This window comes from Neolamprologus multifasciatus, chromosome 20, assembly GCF_963576455.1.
Source record: "Neolamprologus multifasciatus chromosome 20, fNeoMul1.2, whole genome shotgun sequence".
Classification (NCBI taxonomy): domain Eukaryota; kingdom Metazoa; phylum Chordata; class Actinopteri; order Cichliformes; family Cichlidae; genus Neolamprologus; species Neolamprologus multifasciatus.
In genome coordinates this window covers 1,939,302-1,956,741 of record NC_140458.1, presented here as the reverse complement: position 1 = coordinate 1,956,741, position 17,440 = coordinate 1,939,302, and the positions used below count along the sequence as shown (strand labels likewise).

General features: G+C 42.3%; 1 protein-coding gene across 4 annotated transcripts; it reads left to right on the top strand.

Annotated features, from left to right (window-relative positions):
- The first annotated feature begins 2,281 nt into the window (after positions 1 to 2,281).
- Positions 2,282 to 16,537, top strand: drc7 (dynein regulatory complex subunit 7). Of its 4 annotated transcripts, XM_085145485.1 has the most exons (19): positions 2,282 to 2,393; positions 4,953 to 5,037; positions 5,491 to 5,629; positions 5,745 to 5,870; positions 6,842 to 7,036; positions 7,128 to 7,280; positions 7,715 to 7,933; positions 8,013 to 8,147; positions 10,114 to 10,180; positions 10,349 to 10,477; positions 10,783 to 10,911; positions 11,667 to 11,881; positions 13,148 to 13,360; positions 13,463 to 13,573; positions 13,693 to 13,788; positions 14,857 to 15,003; positions 15,881 to 16,020; positions 16,145 to 16,202; positions 16,239 to 16,537. In XM_085145485.1, exons 2-19 carry the CDS (start codon positions 5,000 to 5,002, stop codon positions 16,266 to 16,268), a joined length of 2,340 nt encoding a protein of 779 aa, XP_085001611.1. In that variant the 5' UTR covers positions 2,282 to 2,393; positions 4,953 to 4,999; the 3' UTR covers positions 16,269 to 16,537. The 4 variants fall into 4 exon arrangements, with proteins under 4 accessions (XP_085001611.1, XP_085001608.1, XP_085001610.1 ...); XM_085145482.1 differs by having other exon boundaries at positions 16,145 to 16,537; XM_085145484.1 differs by having other exon boundaries at positions 2,296 to 2,393; positions 4,984 to 5,037; positions 16,145 to 16,537.
- Positions 16,538 to 17,440: the final 903 nt, after the last annotated feature.

Below are 17,440 nucleotides of genomic sequence, written 5' to 3'. Positions count from 1 at the left end.
CAGGTTTCCAAACCCAGTCAATAACCAGATTATCAGACTTTGAATCATATGTGTTACTGGTGAACATCCACTGTTGTGGTGGCAGCTGCTCATCATGTTGTTTATATTACACATCAGCAGAGGTTTGAAGTGAACACTGTAATATTACTGTGAATATTAGTATGACAGGATGGGTCATAACAAATGGGCCAGTTCTGTTTTCTCAGTGTCATTTATATCAAAAATATAAACAGCAAACAACAAAACGGGAAGGTTAAAATGAGATTTTGTGACTCAAAAGTCATTTACTGCACATAAATTACTGCTGCATATTAGCAGCAGTAATTTATGTGCAGAATACAAAAATGCAAGTGAAAGACAGAGCTGATGAAGGATGTAACAAACCGTTCCTTATTTTAAAAGCACCTGTTTATGAGGAAGTGGTGAGAGTGAATCTGATCAACTCCAGTCTGGATCTGACCCACCCTGATGTGATGGAAGCCATGCTGAACCAGGCAAGTCTTGTTTATTTATAAATATATCATAAAGAAAGTAAATCTGAGATACTCACCGAGTGTTAGGCCGATCTACTTCTAGGTCACCAAAACTGCCAGTCTACTGTATCTGCTTTAAATCAATATATGAACAATAAGTTTTCCTGAAATCAAACTTAAAGCAGCGTATTACTTCTACTTGATCATTAAACAAGTGCTTTATTACAGCATATAAATACATTTTCCTCCAATATTCAATACACTGAATATTAATATTCACAATTAATATTCAGTGTAATAATTAATCGTTATCTGCAAAGAATTTTATAGTCCTTTTCTTTCATGGCATGGCCATTACCCAATTTTAACATCCAATCATCTATTGTGCTGTGAAATCACCTGATGCGAGCCATATCTTGTTGTTCTCTCGCCCTGTCTCCTTATCTCTGCAGCCAAAGTTACTTTATCAGTCACATTTATTCAACACAATTTACTTCAGTTTGCATAATTTCAACATTTCTTGTCGTCTCAATTAGAAACATTTTGTTTTTGTCACAAACTGGAAACATGAGAGAAGTTTGGACCCAAGAGCAGACTTAATTTACAAGATTTATTTACAGGAGTAATCAACTCAAACAAGAGCACGGATATTAACAGAAACTATGAACAGATGTCGTGGGAAACCAAGGGATGGAGAAAGGTTCGGGCACGTGGAGAGCGGCAGGAACTTCTGCAACCGAGGAGAGAAGTATCACTGGACTGCGAAACAAGTGAGCGGGTTGAGTTCAGTAGTACTTGTGGATGGTATGTGCTTACCTGTAGATGCAGGCCGACTGGCATAGGAGGGGTAGCCGTGAGAGTGTCCAGGGGAGGAGCGCGACGGGAGATTGCTCTGGAGACGACTGGAGATGGAAAAAACGTTAATCCAAAAACAGGGGAGCATGAATAACGAACACAAGGAAGTCCGAGTTACCGCCAATGGTAGCAGGGTGGCAGAGGGTGGCAGGCAGCGCTGGTTTAAGAGACCCTCCAGATAATGGCCCGGAAATTAGGAACAGGTGATGTGCTGACGAAACTCCACCCCAGAAGACGAGGACGTGGAACTGGTCTCACACCCAACCAGGCACAGTTTGATCCTTCCATATACTTTTCATTTCTGATTACTTTCTCTAAGAATGTGCTTTCTCTTGTTGTCTCTTTTCACTCAGTAAACTTCAGTATTTATCAATCACAGTTCAAAAGTTGGTTTCTCAAAAATGACTTATTCTGGGGGTTTTCAGCGTAATAAAATCAAAGGTTTTCTGTTTCTCTGTCTTTTTGGCTGCTCCACTTACCTCATACACAGGCCCTTTGTTAGTTCTGATTAGATTTAAGATTTGATAATAAATTAAATTATAGGTAGAATATCTATCATCCAAAGCACATAGATTAAACTCTATCACTTTGGGGTACATTACACCCACAAAAGCTGGGTTTTAGGCCTTTTAATTCACCTCTGGTTGGAGCTGAGACGAGGGATCTCAGTCTTCTTGACATTTTCAAAAAGTATGCAGGTTCAAAGGGCAATAGCTTCACTTTCCAGGCCAAGCACACCATCTGTAGGCACACATGTTCATCTTCGAAGTGTACTTTTATATAATTAAAGGGAGGATATTGGAGTGGTATTTTCATGCGATAGCTTGACTATCATACTGACTTCAGATCAAACTGGCCCAGGAAGCAGAATAAATTTGACATCTCTGTTTCAAAGATCTTCTGAAGTTTTGTTCTGTTCTAATCCTATTAACTCCGAGGGTAAGTGAATGCAGCTTACCTTCACGTCGTGACGTGTGGCTGTTACCATGGACACGAGGCAACGACAACGCTTAGGAGTGAGCGTCAACGGATGTGAAGTAGCTAAAAACAGTTAGCGGAGCCCGGGTGAGAAAAAGTTTATCCAATTTTCAAAAAGTTTGTTTGTTTACGTCTTTAGTTTGATAGTTACCGGAAATTAAAAAGCACGTTTTAAACGAGGTTACTTCTGTGTGTGGGACTGCAGACATGGGCTGTGTCCCAATTCAGGGTCTGCACGCTTGAAGTACACGCACTACCCGTACGGTGCATACTATAAGTACCAGAAGTGCGGAAGTGAGAGGCTTGTGAAATGGGACCAGTGTTGCCAACTTAGCGACTTTGTCGCTATATTTAGCGAGTTTTCAGAGCGACTTTTCTTCTAAAAAAAGTCGCTAAAAAAAGACGTGAAAGCGCATATGGCTTTTACTCTCAACAAGCAGCGGGTGCTGTAACACAGTCAGTTCTTCTTTTACTCTTTTACTCTTTTGCTGTTTTGTGGATCAGGTTTAAAACTACTTATAAACACACACACACACAAAGTAACTCCACCAGAGCGCCTATTTCGGGTCACTTTTGCCGGTCCAAGCCCGGGTAAAGGAGCAGGGTTGGAATTGTGACATTACAAAAAACAATAATTGCTAAAAGAAATTTAATTTGTAGTTCTAAATAAATTCTAAATGCATTTAGGACGTTTTTTGCTCACTTTATGTCTCTTACACGATGTTATTTCTCTCTCCAGCAGCGTAGGTTACAATTACATTAGCATGACCAATTATGCAAATTAGGTGATGACGTCATTTAGCGACTTCTAGCGACTTTTAGGACAACCAATAGCGATTTTCCTTACTGAGGAGTTGGCAACACTGAATGGGACGGTCTAGGTCGCGCTGTTCAGGTTGCCTAGCAACCATGATACTAACCGCCAGACACGTTACATACAGCTTTGTGTGACAGAAATGAAGGAGAAAAATGTTTTGTTGGTCAATCATTTTTGTCATGACATCACTGTGATTAGTTGAGTATCTGAGGCTGAGACCACAGGACTGTAAAACATGATTGTTGGGCTTCATTTCTGTACCGAACAGTTATTTCAAGAGTAGTTAGTAAATAACAATTAGCTCTTGTTGTTCATGAGACTAAAATCATTTTACTGTGGTAATGTAAATATAATATGGCCAATATTATAGTTATTGTCAGATTATTATGATATATATATATATATATATATATATATATATATATATATATATATATATATATATATCATAATAATCTGACAATAACTATAATATAGCCAATATTATAGTTATTGTCAGATTATTATGATATATATATATATATATATATATATATATATATATATATATATATATATATATATATATATATATATGGCTTTACAACTAGGTTAACGCTGAAAGTATAAACATCACTAATGTCACACAACTTTGCCGGCATGTGGCCAACAGCAATGTTGTAATGTTCTTCATTATTAAACATTCGCACATAAATAAGTGACGTCATATTCAGTACTTACTTTTGACAGTTCACTCTTCGGCCGCTCCCTTCTGCCATATTTTGCGGCAAAATTATCCACACCCACCGCCGCGCTATGAATTGTGGGATATATGGGACCACGAAGGTGCACCGGACCACGCTTGATATTTGGGGAAATCGACGGCGCATTTGGAGTATGCATTTGAAGTACACTTCGAATTGGGACAGCCGTTGTCGCGTGGCGGTGACGTAACCGCACTTAAAATGCGTACTTCAAGCGTGCAGACCCTGAAATGGGACACAGCCAGCCATGGTTACTACAGGGAACTAAAACTGAATGGAAACGGAAATAGATGTGAATTTTTTAATAACTTAAATCTTGAATCTTTGAAAAACACACAGAAAAATAAAAATATAGAGCTGATATAAACTCAAAACGACATTTTAAATAAAGAAAAGTGGAATTAATGAATAACGGGGGGACTACAAGAACTGTTGGCTTCCGTTTATTCTTAAAAATAAATTAAAACGTTTTATATAATCGCACCAAAGCTGCAGAGCGTGGTCAGAAGGTCCCACACAAACAGATGTTTCGACCCACGTGATGATAACATGTCCAGAGACAGCAGGGAGATCGCCATGAAACGAAACTATTTATTGTATTCAAAGTTTCCTTACATTTTAAAAGGTAAATGAGGTGTTGTCCAGCTCAATACGCTCTACTCGTTTCTAGAGCTGAACATTTTAAAGTTGTGTTTAAGTTTGTTTTTACAGAAGATTTTTTAGCCTCTTTTTTTAAACAATAAGAAAATACTGACAACAAGATCTAATTTGATTGTATTATTTTAATTATAAAATTGTTTAAAAAAAAAAAAGTAGACAAGATGCTATCACAAAGTGCTTCACATGAGAATGTAAAATCATATCAAACAGGCAATATAACAACATAAAGAAGGTATAAAATCAAATAAACATATTACACATGAACATTACCCAGATGCCTGTCTAAGCAGATGTGTTTTAAGCTGTTTTTAAAGAAGGCACAGAGTCGATGGTGCGTAGTGGGGGAGGTAAACTCTTCCACAGCATTGGAGCTGGTGTGCTTTCCTCGTGTTTTTTTTCATGTGTGTGTTTATGTGTAAACTTCAGGCGCACATAAACGTAATTAACCTTAATCCAGGAGGAGCACAGCACTGATGGAGATGGAGGAAGCTGCTGCTTCCGAGAAGCTTCTGTAAGTTTTTTACACTCATTCAAAAACTACACACACAGCTGAAGAAAATACAAGACAAGCAAAGAACTAGTTGTCTAGACAAGACTGTCAGGGAGTTCTGGAGGTTTCTTCCTGTTAAAAGGGAGTTTTTCCTTCCCACTCTCGCCAAAGCCTTTGCTCACAGAGGGTCGTCTGATTGTTAGGTTTTCTCTTTTTCTCTTGATTATCCCTTTAAAGTCTGAACCATGAAATAACTGACAGAAAAATCTAATTTATTTAAAATGGAGGTTTAGTTTTGTTTGAAATCTATTCTGCAATTTATTACGATTTTTCTGAGGGAAAAATTCCCACCAATGATGTAGAAGTCTCAAAAGCTCAAATACGAAACATTAGATGTTCAGGGGTTGATGTAGGCATTAATGTAGGGTAAAGCTGGTGGCTTTGAGGTCGTGTTCACCTGCTCTCCTTCTTCAGGCCCAAGTCCTACAGGAGCAACTCTCCAGAAGAGATTCGACTGTTAGCCATCGCAGAAAACTTCCAGCGTCAGTACTCGCACTTGTGTCCTGACCGCAAACTGCTGCTGCTCTGTCCTGTAAACGAATGTGGAGTAAAGGTAGGTTTATCTCACTCAGCCTTTCTGTCTCTGAAGAACAGATCCCATTGGACCTTCACGTCTGCAAACACCCTAAATACTTTCTGCATCGCCGTCTGTCTCTTCTCATATTCAGAAGTTTGTGTCGACGTCTCTTCGTCCAACGCCGACCATCCACTGTGAACTGTTCGACTGGCAGGGCTGTGCCTCTTTTGTGGCCGACTTCCTGTCGTTGGTCCCTCTGGATCCGCCCGAGGAGCTGGTCAGAGAAATGTTTGAGTTTCAGGAGCAAACCAAATATTTTTTGTATTCTGTGGTTGAGAGTTAAAGCACATGTTAGAGAGGACGTCTTTTATTCTGCTGTTTCTGATTTGTGAAACCGTCATTTTCATAATTCAGATAATTAGTGCATATAACGTAATTCTAATATGACAGGCTGCTTGTGTTTAGCTGCACATTAACTGCGTCATCCTGTCATGTCTGTATGCAGACACCTCACATGACCAACAACTGATGATGTCACACTCAGAGAAATGTGTTTGTGAGAAGCTGAAACTGGAGCTGGACTTGGTTCTGTTCGTACTCTAACAGAGATCATTTAGCAGACAGATCGGTGCAGCATCTGCAGGGATGAGGAGTGTTTAGGTGAAGAGAGAGTTCAGCCTGAAGGCAAAGAAAGTTCATCTACACCCAGCAGCCTCTCAGCTGCTCAGCTCCATGTCAGACAAACACAAGCTCAAGACTTCCTCGGTCCTTGTAGATGAGATCAGAGGAGAAAGTTCAGACTACTTTAAGCTGATAGAAAAGAAACAGCAACTCAGATGTTGACTTGGTGCAACCAAAGAGCTTCTCTGAGCACCTTGAAGCAGCAGAAGTCCACTCCAGCTGCCCGTCCCGTCAGCAAAGAACAGCAAAGTGAAACTAAAATTGATTTGGAGCACAGTGACCCAGCCTGTGCTAACAGCCGCTGCTCCTGCACATTGAAAGGAGCCTCTGAGAGACTCAAGTGCAGATTTTAGAGAATCAGGATATTTTCCACAGCTTCACTTGTCAGACCTGAAACCCTCTTCTTTCTTTTATATACAGTCATTGTTCTGAACATGTTTCAGCTTTTCAAGATGGTGGATGACAAAAGAAACAAGGCTGCAGAACATAATCACCTTCACATCAATAAACGCACGCATGCGTGCGCCTTCTCTCGGTGTGTCTGATTGTGCGTGTCTCCCATTGCAGCCGAAGGCCCTTTGCTCTCCCACCTCGGTGCTGCAGAGTCAGAGAGCCACGTGTTTTGAGTATGCCGCTCTGCTGTGCAGCCTGCTGCTCGGCGAAGACTACGATGCCTACTGCGTCAGCGGCTACGCCGTCAAAGAGATGTGTCTGCTCGATCAGAGCCTGCAGCAGTGCCCCCTGCTGGACCCCGAGGTCAAGGTAAGCGCGTGCAGCGTGCACGTGTGGTCGACGATCAGATTGTTGACTGCCAAATGTGAAAGTGACTTCTTGGTTGTGTGTTTGCGTGCAGGCTGTGCAGGATGTGAGCCCAGAACAGAAGGACCAGGATGATAAATACTCAGTGAAGCTGCAGCTGCAGCTCAAGAGTCGTTTTCTGGCCGAGCAAGAGAAGAAGAAGCAGGAAGCTGAAGCTGCGCTGCTTGTAAAACAAAAACAACAAGAGGTAAAGTGATCTTTGCTCTGTAAGAGCGACTGCATCTACGCTACAACAAAGGCTCTCATGAGATATGACATTTATAGGCTAAGAGTCACTAAACCGGATCTATGTAAGAAAGTTTACAAGACGAGGTGGTGTTTACCCTGCAACAGCAGCTCATCCTGGGTGCCTTTAACATACCTTTGTCTGTCTTTTACTTTCTGTTAATTAAAATTAAATGTAAGATCATATAAAAGCATTTACATAATTTAATCTGACTTTTAAACTGTAGCTATTTTTCGTCCTTTGCGTTTTTCATGTTCATCGATGTATTTGGATTTTTATGAGACTGGTTTGAAGTGTTAAACAAATTGACTGCTTTACTTGCATGAATATTCTGACTGAAGATCAGTAACGATGGTGTATGTTGTGTCGTCACTATGAATTCTCTGTGCGAGCAGGAGAAAGATCAGCAGCTGGCCGACCCGCTGCGAGGCCTGCGGGTGCACTGCTGGGTGCTCGTGCTGTCGGGCTGTCAGGACGTCCAGGAGAACGTCTTCATCGACCCTCTGACCGGGATCGGCTACCCCACCAACAGTGACAACTTCCTGGGCATCGAGAGCGTGTGGAACAACCTCAACTACTTTGTGAACATGCAGGACTGCAGTAACGGCTGTGCTGTGAGTCCACGTGCACGCTTAGAGTCAAAACAGCAGAGCCAGAACGGAGCAGGTTTGATGAAATATTCTCCATGTGCAGGACATGATGTTTGACCTGGATGATCTGAAAACGTGGGAGCCAGTCCTGTTTGGAGCATCAAGCAAGAAGCAACTGATTCAAGAAGTCCTGAAGAGAAAAGAGGCTAAAATGATGGGCAAAGGGAACCTGGTGCAGGTACCGAATGTGTGTGTGAATGTGCTTCCAGGCTGTGATACACAAATGGCAGCAACAAGCATGCAGCAGGGGTCAGCTGTGTTTCAGTATATTTGATCCACAGTTAATATCATCAAAAAATACCACATATACCCCAGAAGAAGTCAGAATACTGCTGTAGAAGCTGTAAATAGATTCATGATGTTACGTCTCCTGGCCTACGGGCTAAGAGGGACTCACATAAAGTCCTAATTTAAAGCTCTGGTTCAGACTGACATTTATAATATAACAAACTTTTATTTTCTAAATCCCTAATAGAAAAAACTCCAAAGAAAATCAAATATACAAAGATAATCTACCTAACGAGCACATAAACGTGAGGAAACGAGGGATCACAAAACAAAAGGAGCCCACAGAGACAATCACAGCTCCACAGACCGGCTCTGATGACTGATCACCCAATCAGGACAGAGGAGGTGGAGCCTAATACCTCATTTGGGATTTAACAATAAATACAACAATATAATGTTAATTTTTTTTACACATGATCTTGGATATTTAATTTATATTTACTTTTAAAGAGGCGTCGCCTTCTTATGTGTAAAATCTGAATGATTGACCTTTTTCAAACATCCAGAAAACAACAAAATACAGTTAATCACAGATCAATACTGATTGGTTGGTCAGATATGAACCTAACAGAGTGACACCACATTAACATATTAGCTTTACTTTTTTATTAATGTTTTAACTCTGCTGTAAGATCACATCATCGTGTGGATTATTAAAGGACCCAAGATGCAGGCAGCTCAGATGCAAGTGAGTTTATTCATCAGATGGTGATACAAACAGATACGGCGAGGGTGAGAATGGAAACGAAACAAAACCTAAACTGGGAAAACTGAGAAACAGGGAAATACACAGAATGACGTAACGCAGACGAACTAACAGACGCCAACACGAGGCTAAAACACACAGAGGATAACGAGGGAATGAGAAGGAGGGCGCAGCTGGGAGTAATCAGACATGACGGGACAGGAGAAACGTAACGTGAACACACACCTTCAAAGTAAAACAGGAAACACACACACGCAAAGACACAGACTCAGACACGTGGGCTTAACTCACTGACTACACTAGACACCAAACAGAGGGAGCACAGAAAACACTGGGAAACCAAAACACTCATGATTCATTAGAAAATCTAAAGTGAAAGTACACAAACGAAAACACTGGGTCACCGTGACAACCGTACATTTCTACTTCATTAAAGGAAATTTAAAGGAAACATTTGACCTCTGACTGAATGACACATGAAAGGACGAAGCTCTTAAACAGTCAGTACACACTTACTTCCTGTTATCAACAACTCTGTTAACAACAGCTCCTCTTCTTTCAACATTAGTCATTTAAACACTTAAACGAGACTCAGAGTGAAACGCTGTGCTGCAAAAGTTATGCTGATATTTTCAGCTCTGTGTCGTCATTTCACTTCTTTAATTTATATTTAGTACATTTCTATTCGTTTCCTGCACATAAACAGATTTTTATTTTCAGTCTCGTCTCTTGATTTCAGGTAAATACATCTGTGTTTCTGACGTTAGCCTTAAAAAGAATGAAAACGTTGGTGGACACAATGTGTCGAGACGTTGTTATTGCAGAAATGAGCAGTGTTAACAGCTGAGACGAGGCTGAAACTGCAAATCTCTGCAGCATCTTCACCTCCGTGTAGCTGTTAGAGCACCTGAGGAGCCAACTGGTCTACTCTTTGTGATCAGGACTGTGGTCAAAGGAAACAAAATAACAATAATAATAACAATTCCCCCCATTTTTGTGCTTATTACCTCTAAAGGAAGCTCCGTTATTAGCCGTGGTTTTGGAGAATTGTGGCTTAGACGAACTGATTCAGGTCATTTTGTGAATGCAAATGAAACACGATTTTACTGTGAATACAATAAATGTAAATTGAACTTTCTTTGTCTCAAAGGTGGACGTGCCCAAAGTTTTGGAGATGCCGAGATCCTGGGTCAGCTACATTTCCATCTCCAGAGAAGGTGGGCTCTGTTTGCACGAACATCACCTCGTACATTGTTCACCAGTTTTACTTCAGCTTTAGGTTTCATGTGTTGTTATTCAGTTCAAGATTTAACCTCTAGAACCCAAACAGACGTCACCCGATGCTGTCGAACCTGCACAAATACTGCCTCTTCTTTATTATTCAGCCCTGAAGAACCGCTGGCCAGGAGGAAAGAAGGTGATCCGCTACAAACAAGCCCAGCTGGAGAGGTTCGCAACGTCCAAAAGGTTATACGGCGTCGTCACACGACTGAGCAAATACAAAGACCGAGACTGTGAGTGCCAGAGAAACACGCTCTCCTGTCTTCACGTAGACGTGAATGTGCTTTTCTTTACAAGGAAAAAAGGGGAAGTTCTCCAGCAGGAACGTCTCTCAGCGGCGCTCCTCATGCACTTCTCAGACGTTCTCAGATTTCTGAGATTTTCTCAGCGTGCTAATCTTTTTAAAGTTGGTTTGTAAAATATGTAGTTTTTAATATTTTTAAGAAATTAGACACCTTCTTTTATATTTTTAGTTCGTTAGTGAGATGATTTATGGTTGTGTTGTTTGTAATGAGTAACCTGTGAGTGTGCGTTGAAGGCACTGAGGTCGCCACGGTGAAGGAGTGGTATCAAGACAGGAGCGACTTCCTGGAGGAGAAGGAGGTGGACAATATCAACAAGGTCACCACAGAACGCTTCGGACACGGAAGAAAATGCCACCTGCTGTGTGAGCCTGCTTTCTGCAGCCATCAGAGGCACTGCGTAGAAACATTTTCATGTTAGATTTTAATCCAGTGCAGCCGAAGGCACCTAAAATACATCTGACGAACACCAGCAGCTGAGTTTTATTCTGGAAATCATCCGTTTAAGGAAGTTTGACTCAGCTAACATCACAGCTCGGCTCAGGCTGAACATCTTTAATGTGCTGCTACACTCATCAGACACACACAACGCAATGAAAATTTGGTATGTAAGATTTTTAGCCTATTGGTAGATGGTTCCTAGGTAACACGATGGCGTCATAATCTGTGATATAGATAAGAGCCGATGGGGCCTTTTTAGCTGCTCAGCGTCTGATTGTGGAGTTTGCAGACAAACAGACAGAGACAGACTTCATGTGTTATACCATCAGTCTAAGTCGGGGGTATTACTCATGACAAGCCGTTAGCCAATGAGCATGCAGTTTGATGGCCATACCCTCCCCCAAAACAGAAACAGCATCACGAGCGCTCAGTACGGGACTTCGTAGTCCAGTGGGCAATGTTATGATGGCGATGTCTTTCACAGTCTATGATTTTTACTGACTGACTGATTTTGGCGTCAGCTGCAAGCTCCCGAGGAGCTCAGAAATGCAACTGAACGTTGTCACTTGCTCCATGTGTTTGAGCCTCCAGCAGCTTTGGAGTGACTCGTTCTAAATGATAATGTCAGAGAAGCGATGAACGAGTAAGCTGAGAGGAGGTGTGTTTCTTTTTCCTTCAGTTTTGAGGGTCAAATCGCTTACTCTGGGCACTGAGGTTGAAATGCACTTCAGCGGCGCTCGCGTTGACGACCTGGTGCGGAGGGTGCTGTCGCCGAAAGAATTAATCGAGCTCTTCGAAGGCCGGAGCGACTTCCTCCATTACCGGCACGTCTACTTCAAAAAACATGTCCAGCTGCTCAGCGAGAACTCACAAAGGGAGGAAGTGCCCGTACTGGTAACAGGAAACAAACACACAGATCACTTCATAAATCGTACTAATTATTTGATAGTTTGGTGCTTTTGATAGTCACTTCACCCTATAACCACACTTTTGTGAACTCTGGAGAAACAAGTACTCTAGACTTTAAGCCACATTTAATTATTCATTCAAATAGTGTAAGGGAGGGGTCCCCAATCCCAGTCCACGAGGGCCGGTGTCCTGCAGGTTTGAGATCTCACCCTGGGTCAACACACCTCAATCACATGATTAGTTCATTCCCAGGCCTCTGGAGAACTTCAGGACATGTTGAGGAGCTAATTTATCCATTTAAATCAGCTGTGATGGATCAAGGACACATCTAAAAGCTGGGGACCCCTGGTGTAAGGGAGGTGATGCAGGCCGTGCAGGCTCATCATACGAGCGCCCCAGCCAGGGTTTAAACCAGAAAGCTTCTTGCTGTGGGGCGTCAGTGCTGACCCACAAGCTTGGGCCCAACAGACAAACTCTTTCCTGATTAGCGCTGGTCCTCAGCAGGTTACGGGACTCTGCTCAGTGACTGAAAGAAGAGGATTGCAGACGTAAAGCACATCTGGGCATTGTACGGCCCCCAGTCCACATCTGGGCCTTTGGTCAGGATGTCATGTTTCAAAGTTTTTGGAAAACTTGATTGAAGAGTAAAATGTTGGTGGTTTTACTGTACCCAGTTTTGTTATGTAACCAGACGTAAAGTCTCATTTTACACGTAGCAGATTACAGATGAGCTCCCTCCACTACAGTCCCAGTTTTTCATGGTCGAAAGCAGCGGTCCTCAACCACGGACGGTTTAATGTCACACAATATTTTCACGGAGCCTTTAAGGTGTCGCGGATAAATACACCAAAATAAATGATACGACCGAGACAAAAACATTTTGTAAATTTATTAATAAACGTGAATTCACTGAGTAATTGTGTAACTTTATTAGCAGCGTCCTCCTGAAACGCGCCAACAACACTGAGAGTAACGTCCTCCTCTCTGCCCCTTAATGCTCTCTGGTCGCTATGGTAACGTGTAAATATATCTTTCAAAATAAGACACACAACTACAACACGAGAAAAGACCCGGGGAAACCGAGCTGACATAAACATCACACCCGAGCCTCACCTCTCGCTGGTCGGGGACCGCTGGTCTGAAGCCCCCTGAGAGGAGGAACCAGCTCGGGCTACATTGTTGCTTTGTTTTTAAAAGCCACAGGATGCTTACGTGGACGTGTTTTGTTTGTTTTGTTTATTGCTCATTCAGAAAGTGGTGGAGCGTTTCCATAGAAACGACTCCAAACCAGCCAATGAAGACGTGGCTGAGCGAGTGTTCCTGATACCAGAGAAACTGATTGAGTTGACCTACCACGTAACGGAGGACCGATTGATCCCTTCAAAGATTGGCTTCATCAATCCACTGGGCTCAGAAAAAAGGAACGCACAGGAAATCTCTCTGGACATGATCTCCACCTTCCAGGTACTCGTCACAAATGCATGACAGCAGATATCACAGTTACATTCTTTCAGTCTAAAAGCTTCTAATCTGCCTCTGGGTTCATGCACTCCACTCATACTTAAGGTGGATCTATCTGCGAAGCCGTTTACAACCGTAACCCTGCATAAGATGCTGGTGGAACTGATGGAGGTTGAAGAGAAGGTGACTGATCATATTATGCGGTCGGTGAAAGAGGTAACCACACCCTGGACTAAAAGAGTAGTCCCCACAACGCCTTCATTCTTAAAGTTTTCCCAGGGTGATTAGGAAAAGTACCTGTAGGTTCAGTTAAAGATGTTCTGTTCTGTGAACAGATGAGAGACATTGTGACGCTCCGTGAAAAGGAGAGTAAAGAAATGAAGCTCTGGAGCCGAGCAGCTGCCCTCGTCCGCAGCAGGAAGCAGAAAAAGGTGACACAAGCCGTTTCTTTCTCTGCTGCTCACACTCCCCGACTTTTGTTGCCCCCCTTCCACATTTTTGAGATGTGTTGCTGCCATCAAATTCAAAATAAGATGTCAGTGAAATGCATTTGGATTTGATTTGGATTTCACGCAACATTCGACCTCCTTCACAACAGGGGAAATCTAACAGTTTTTACAATCTTCGACTACTTTAAGAAAGTTCAACATTTAGTAGATTAAATATCAAATAAAGACTTTTACAAATATTTACACACAGAAAGAAGACCAGGTCCCTCGAGATTCCAGATGATTCACATCCGTTAGTTTGATTTTTTCTTAAGTACAAGTAACACAAACAGTTTACATCCAGATTGTGCTCAGGCTTGAATCATGGCTAAGAACTTCCTGGTATAGTTTTTTAATGTGTAATAGACAACGATCTGTTGAATAAGATTGTGCGACTGGCTTTCAGAACTTCAGTTTGTAATGTGTAAATGTTCACATATATACAGATCTCTGTACTAGTGATGGGAATTCCAGCTCCTTCGGCTCCCAACCGGCTCTTCAGGTTGTTTTGTTGCTTTAATTAATTTATTATCAACCCAAACACGCTGCCAGTGCAGGAACAACATAGGTGGGGAGGAAATCACCCAGTGGGTCAGTATCAGTAGTGGACTGGCCTCACCAGAGCCTGGATCTCATCCTTACTGAAGCAGTGTGAGATGGTCTCCAGAGAAAAGGACTAAAGGCAGAAACGTGGAGTCTGCCTCAAGTGGCCATTAGAGGAACTGCAGCTTTTGATACTCAGGCGGGCGTTTCATTTTTCAGCTCTGGAGTTTAATGATGGATGAGGCCCGTTGTCTATCTGTGGAACCTCTTTAATATCAAAACAGCATTTTTAAAAAAAAGAATTAAACATCTATCTTTTAATTTGGAGTAATATTGTCTAAATCTCTTGCTGCTGTTATAGGTTTTGATCTTCTTTGTTATTTTTTTATCTCAGGTGTTTGTTGCAGTTTATTTTTTTTAAATGATTCTTGTTGCATCAATCCTTTTGACTCTTTGTGCTTTTTTCAGGAAAATAGTGAACTTAAAAACATTTTGCAGAAGTATCTGTCTGAGGAGATCGACCAAGACCAAGATGTGAAGAAGGAAGGCCTGGATCCAAATTTTGACATCGAAACAGAGGAGAAAGTCAAAATCATTCAAGACCAATACATGAAGGTACCAGTGAAGCCTCACACAGTGACTCTGGGTGACCAGTCTTGTTTGCTGCACAGGTGGGCCTGTATAGTAAAATGGTAAATGGCCTGTATTTGTATAGTGCTTTACACAACCAGTCATCCACACATTCACACACTGGTGATGGCAGCTACATTGTAGCCACAGCCACCCTGGGGTGCACTGACAGAGGCGAGGCTGCCGGACACTGGCGCCACCGGGCCCTCTGACCACCACCAGTAGGTAACAGGTGAAGCGTCTCGCCCAAGGACACAACGACCGAGACTGTCCAAACGAACCGGCAACCTTCTGATTACAAGGCGAACTCCCAACTCTTGAGCCACGATCGATAGTTCTGTTGTCTGGCTTAACAGAAGTCATTTTTATTTTTGGATGTTTGATAAGTAAATTCAGGTAAATACACTTTACAGAAACTTGTTACAATCCGTCCAGGTTGTTGTCCTTTGGTGGACGGTAAAACCTTCTCGATGGGTGCCAGAATTCTTTCCTGTAATAAAACCCTGGACAACATCTCATCTCAGACTAAATCAGGCATTTGATGTACATCAGTGTTTTCTTTTAGTTACATTTGTAAGTACATACTGTCCATCGATGGAACAGGATCCAGAATCTGGGGTAAAAATGTGCCAAACTGAACATGTGACCCGGCGTGCTGCTTTAACGGAAGATAAAGGCGATAACAGCTTGTTTTAGGCAGATAAACTAAGAGGCTGTGCAAGATAAACAAGGACTGTTTGGACTGTGAGTCACACAAAGCTCTTCTAGTAAAGTACAACAGTAATATGGAAGTCAGAGTGGTGACAACAGAAGCAGCGAGGGTTCAGACACAAACTGACGCGGTTGTTAAAAATGTGTTCAGGACATAGCAGAGATGGAGAAGACGCAGGAGGAGTTAAAGATGAAATTGCACGAACTGAGAAAACATCGGGAGCGAGACCAGCAGCAGCTCCGTGACCAGATAAGAAGCCAAGTTAAAGCCGCCGCGGAGCAGCTGCGCATGTACCCACACCCACCTCAGCCCAACTCTCCAACCCAATGATTCACGTTCAAAAACACAAACTTAGTGTGTGTGTGTGTGTGTGTGTGTGTGTGTGTGTGTGTGTGTGTGTGTGTGTGTGTTCAGGGATATGCGGAGAGGAGAGGAGACACACACGGATCTTCAGGAGGATCTTCAGGAGGATGTTCAGGAGGATGTTCAGGAGGATCTCTGCCAGGAGCTGCAGCTCTCCTCTCTGATGAACAGCTGAGCCTCACACACCTGTCGCCTTTTTGTTTTAACAGTAAAAACAAATATTGGTGTTTATTAGTTACACAACCAAATGATACGACTACACACGTGTCTGTGTTTGTTTGCTTTGTTTTTCTTCATCTTGTTCTTGTTGACATTTAGATTTTTCAGACCGTGTGTAAGACTTCACACATGCAGGAGGGTCCTCTGTACACTACGGCCTCTACAGCTGATATTTATGGTTGTTGCTACAAAATCAATAAACAAATAAATACAAATCATAAGGTATCTGGGGCTCCTGCAATTTCATGATTCAGGTGAAGTAAATATAATCAGAGAAGCAAAGAAAAATGGAATATGTGTGTTTGAAAGAGAGGGAGACAGATGGAAACATTCAAGGAGTGAATGTGGATGAGTTTAAATACTTGGGGTCAATTTGCACAAGAGAGGTGAAGAAGAGAGCACAGGCAGGGTGGAGCGGGTGGAGATGAGTGTCAGGAGGGATTGGTGACAGAAGGAGAGCAGCAAGAGTGAAAGTTAAAGATGGAAGTGAGACCTGCTGTGATGTTTGGTTTGGAGACGCTGTGTCACCAGCTGCCGTCGCTCCCGATTCTTGGATTCTGACCTGGTGGAAACACGACTGAGACGGGCGTCTCAGTTCAAGAACTTCCTTATTTACCCACGTATGAGAGATGTTCACAGCATGAAGCCTCCTGCAGGTCTGAAGGGCAGTCCCTCGATCTGTCACATGTATACTTTTTCAAAGTTCCTCGTTCAGAGCTACTTTTCCTGTTACTCTGTGTTCCTCTACCCTTCATAAACATCTCCTTATCTTTTCCTTTTATGGTCTTACACATCAATTCATCTCTGCTTCTCTGCATGTCCTCAGTTTCTATGCACGTGGGTGGCTGCATGTGGGGTCTCTGGATGCGCTGAGCTCTTCACATAGTTCAGCTTCTTTCATCTATACTTATCAGGATGTGTTAGTGGCAGTTAGTGCTGCCCTTTGCAGCCACACTGTAATGCTACTTCTGCACTCTTTCCTGTAATGCTGTTTTTTATTTGTAACTACTTACAGTTACACAGAGGCCTGCTAGCAGTATAATAGTATATACAGTTCCACAGGTGGCACAAAGATGTTGAGATCCTCGGTGTGAGAGAGCAAATACACACAAATAGTTACAAACTATG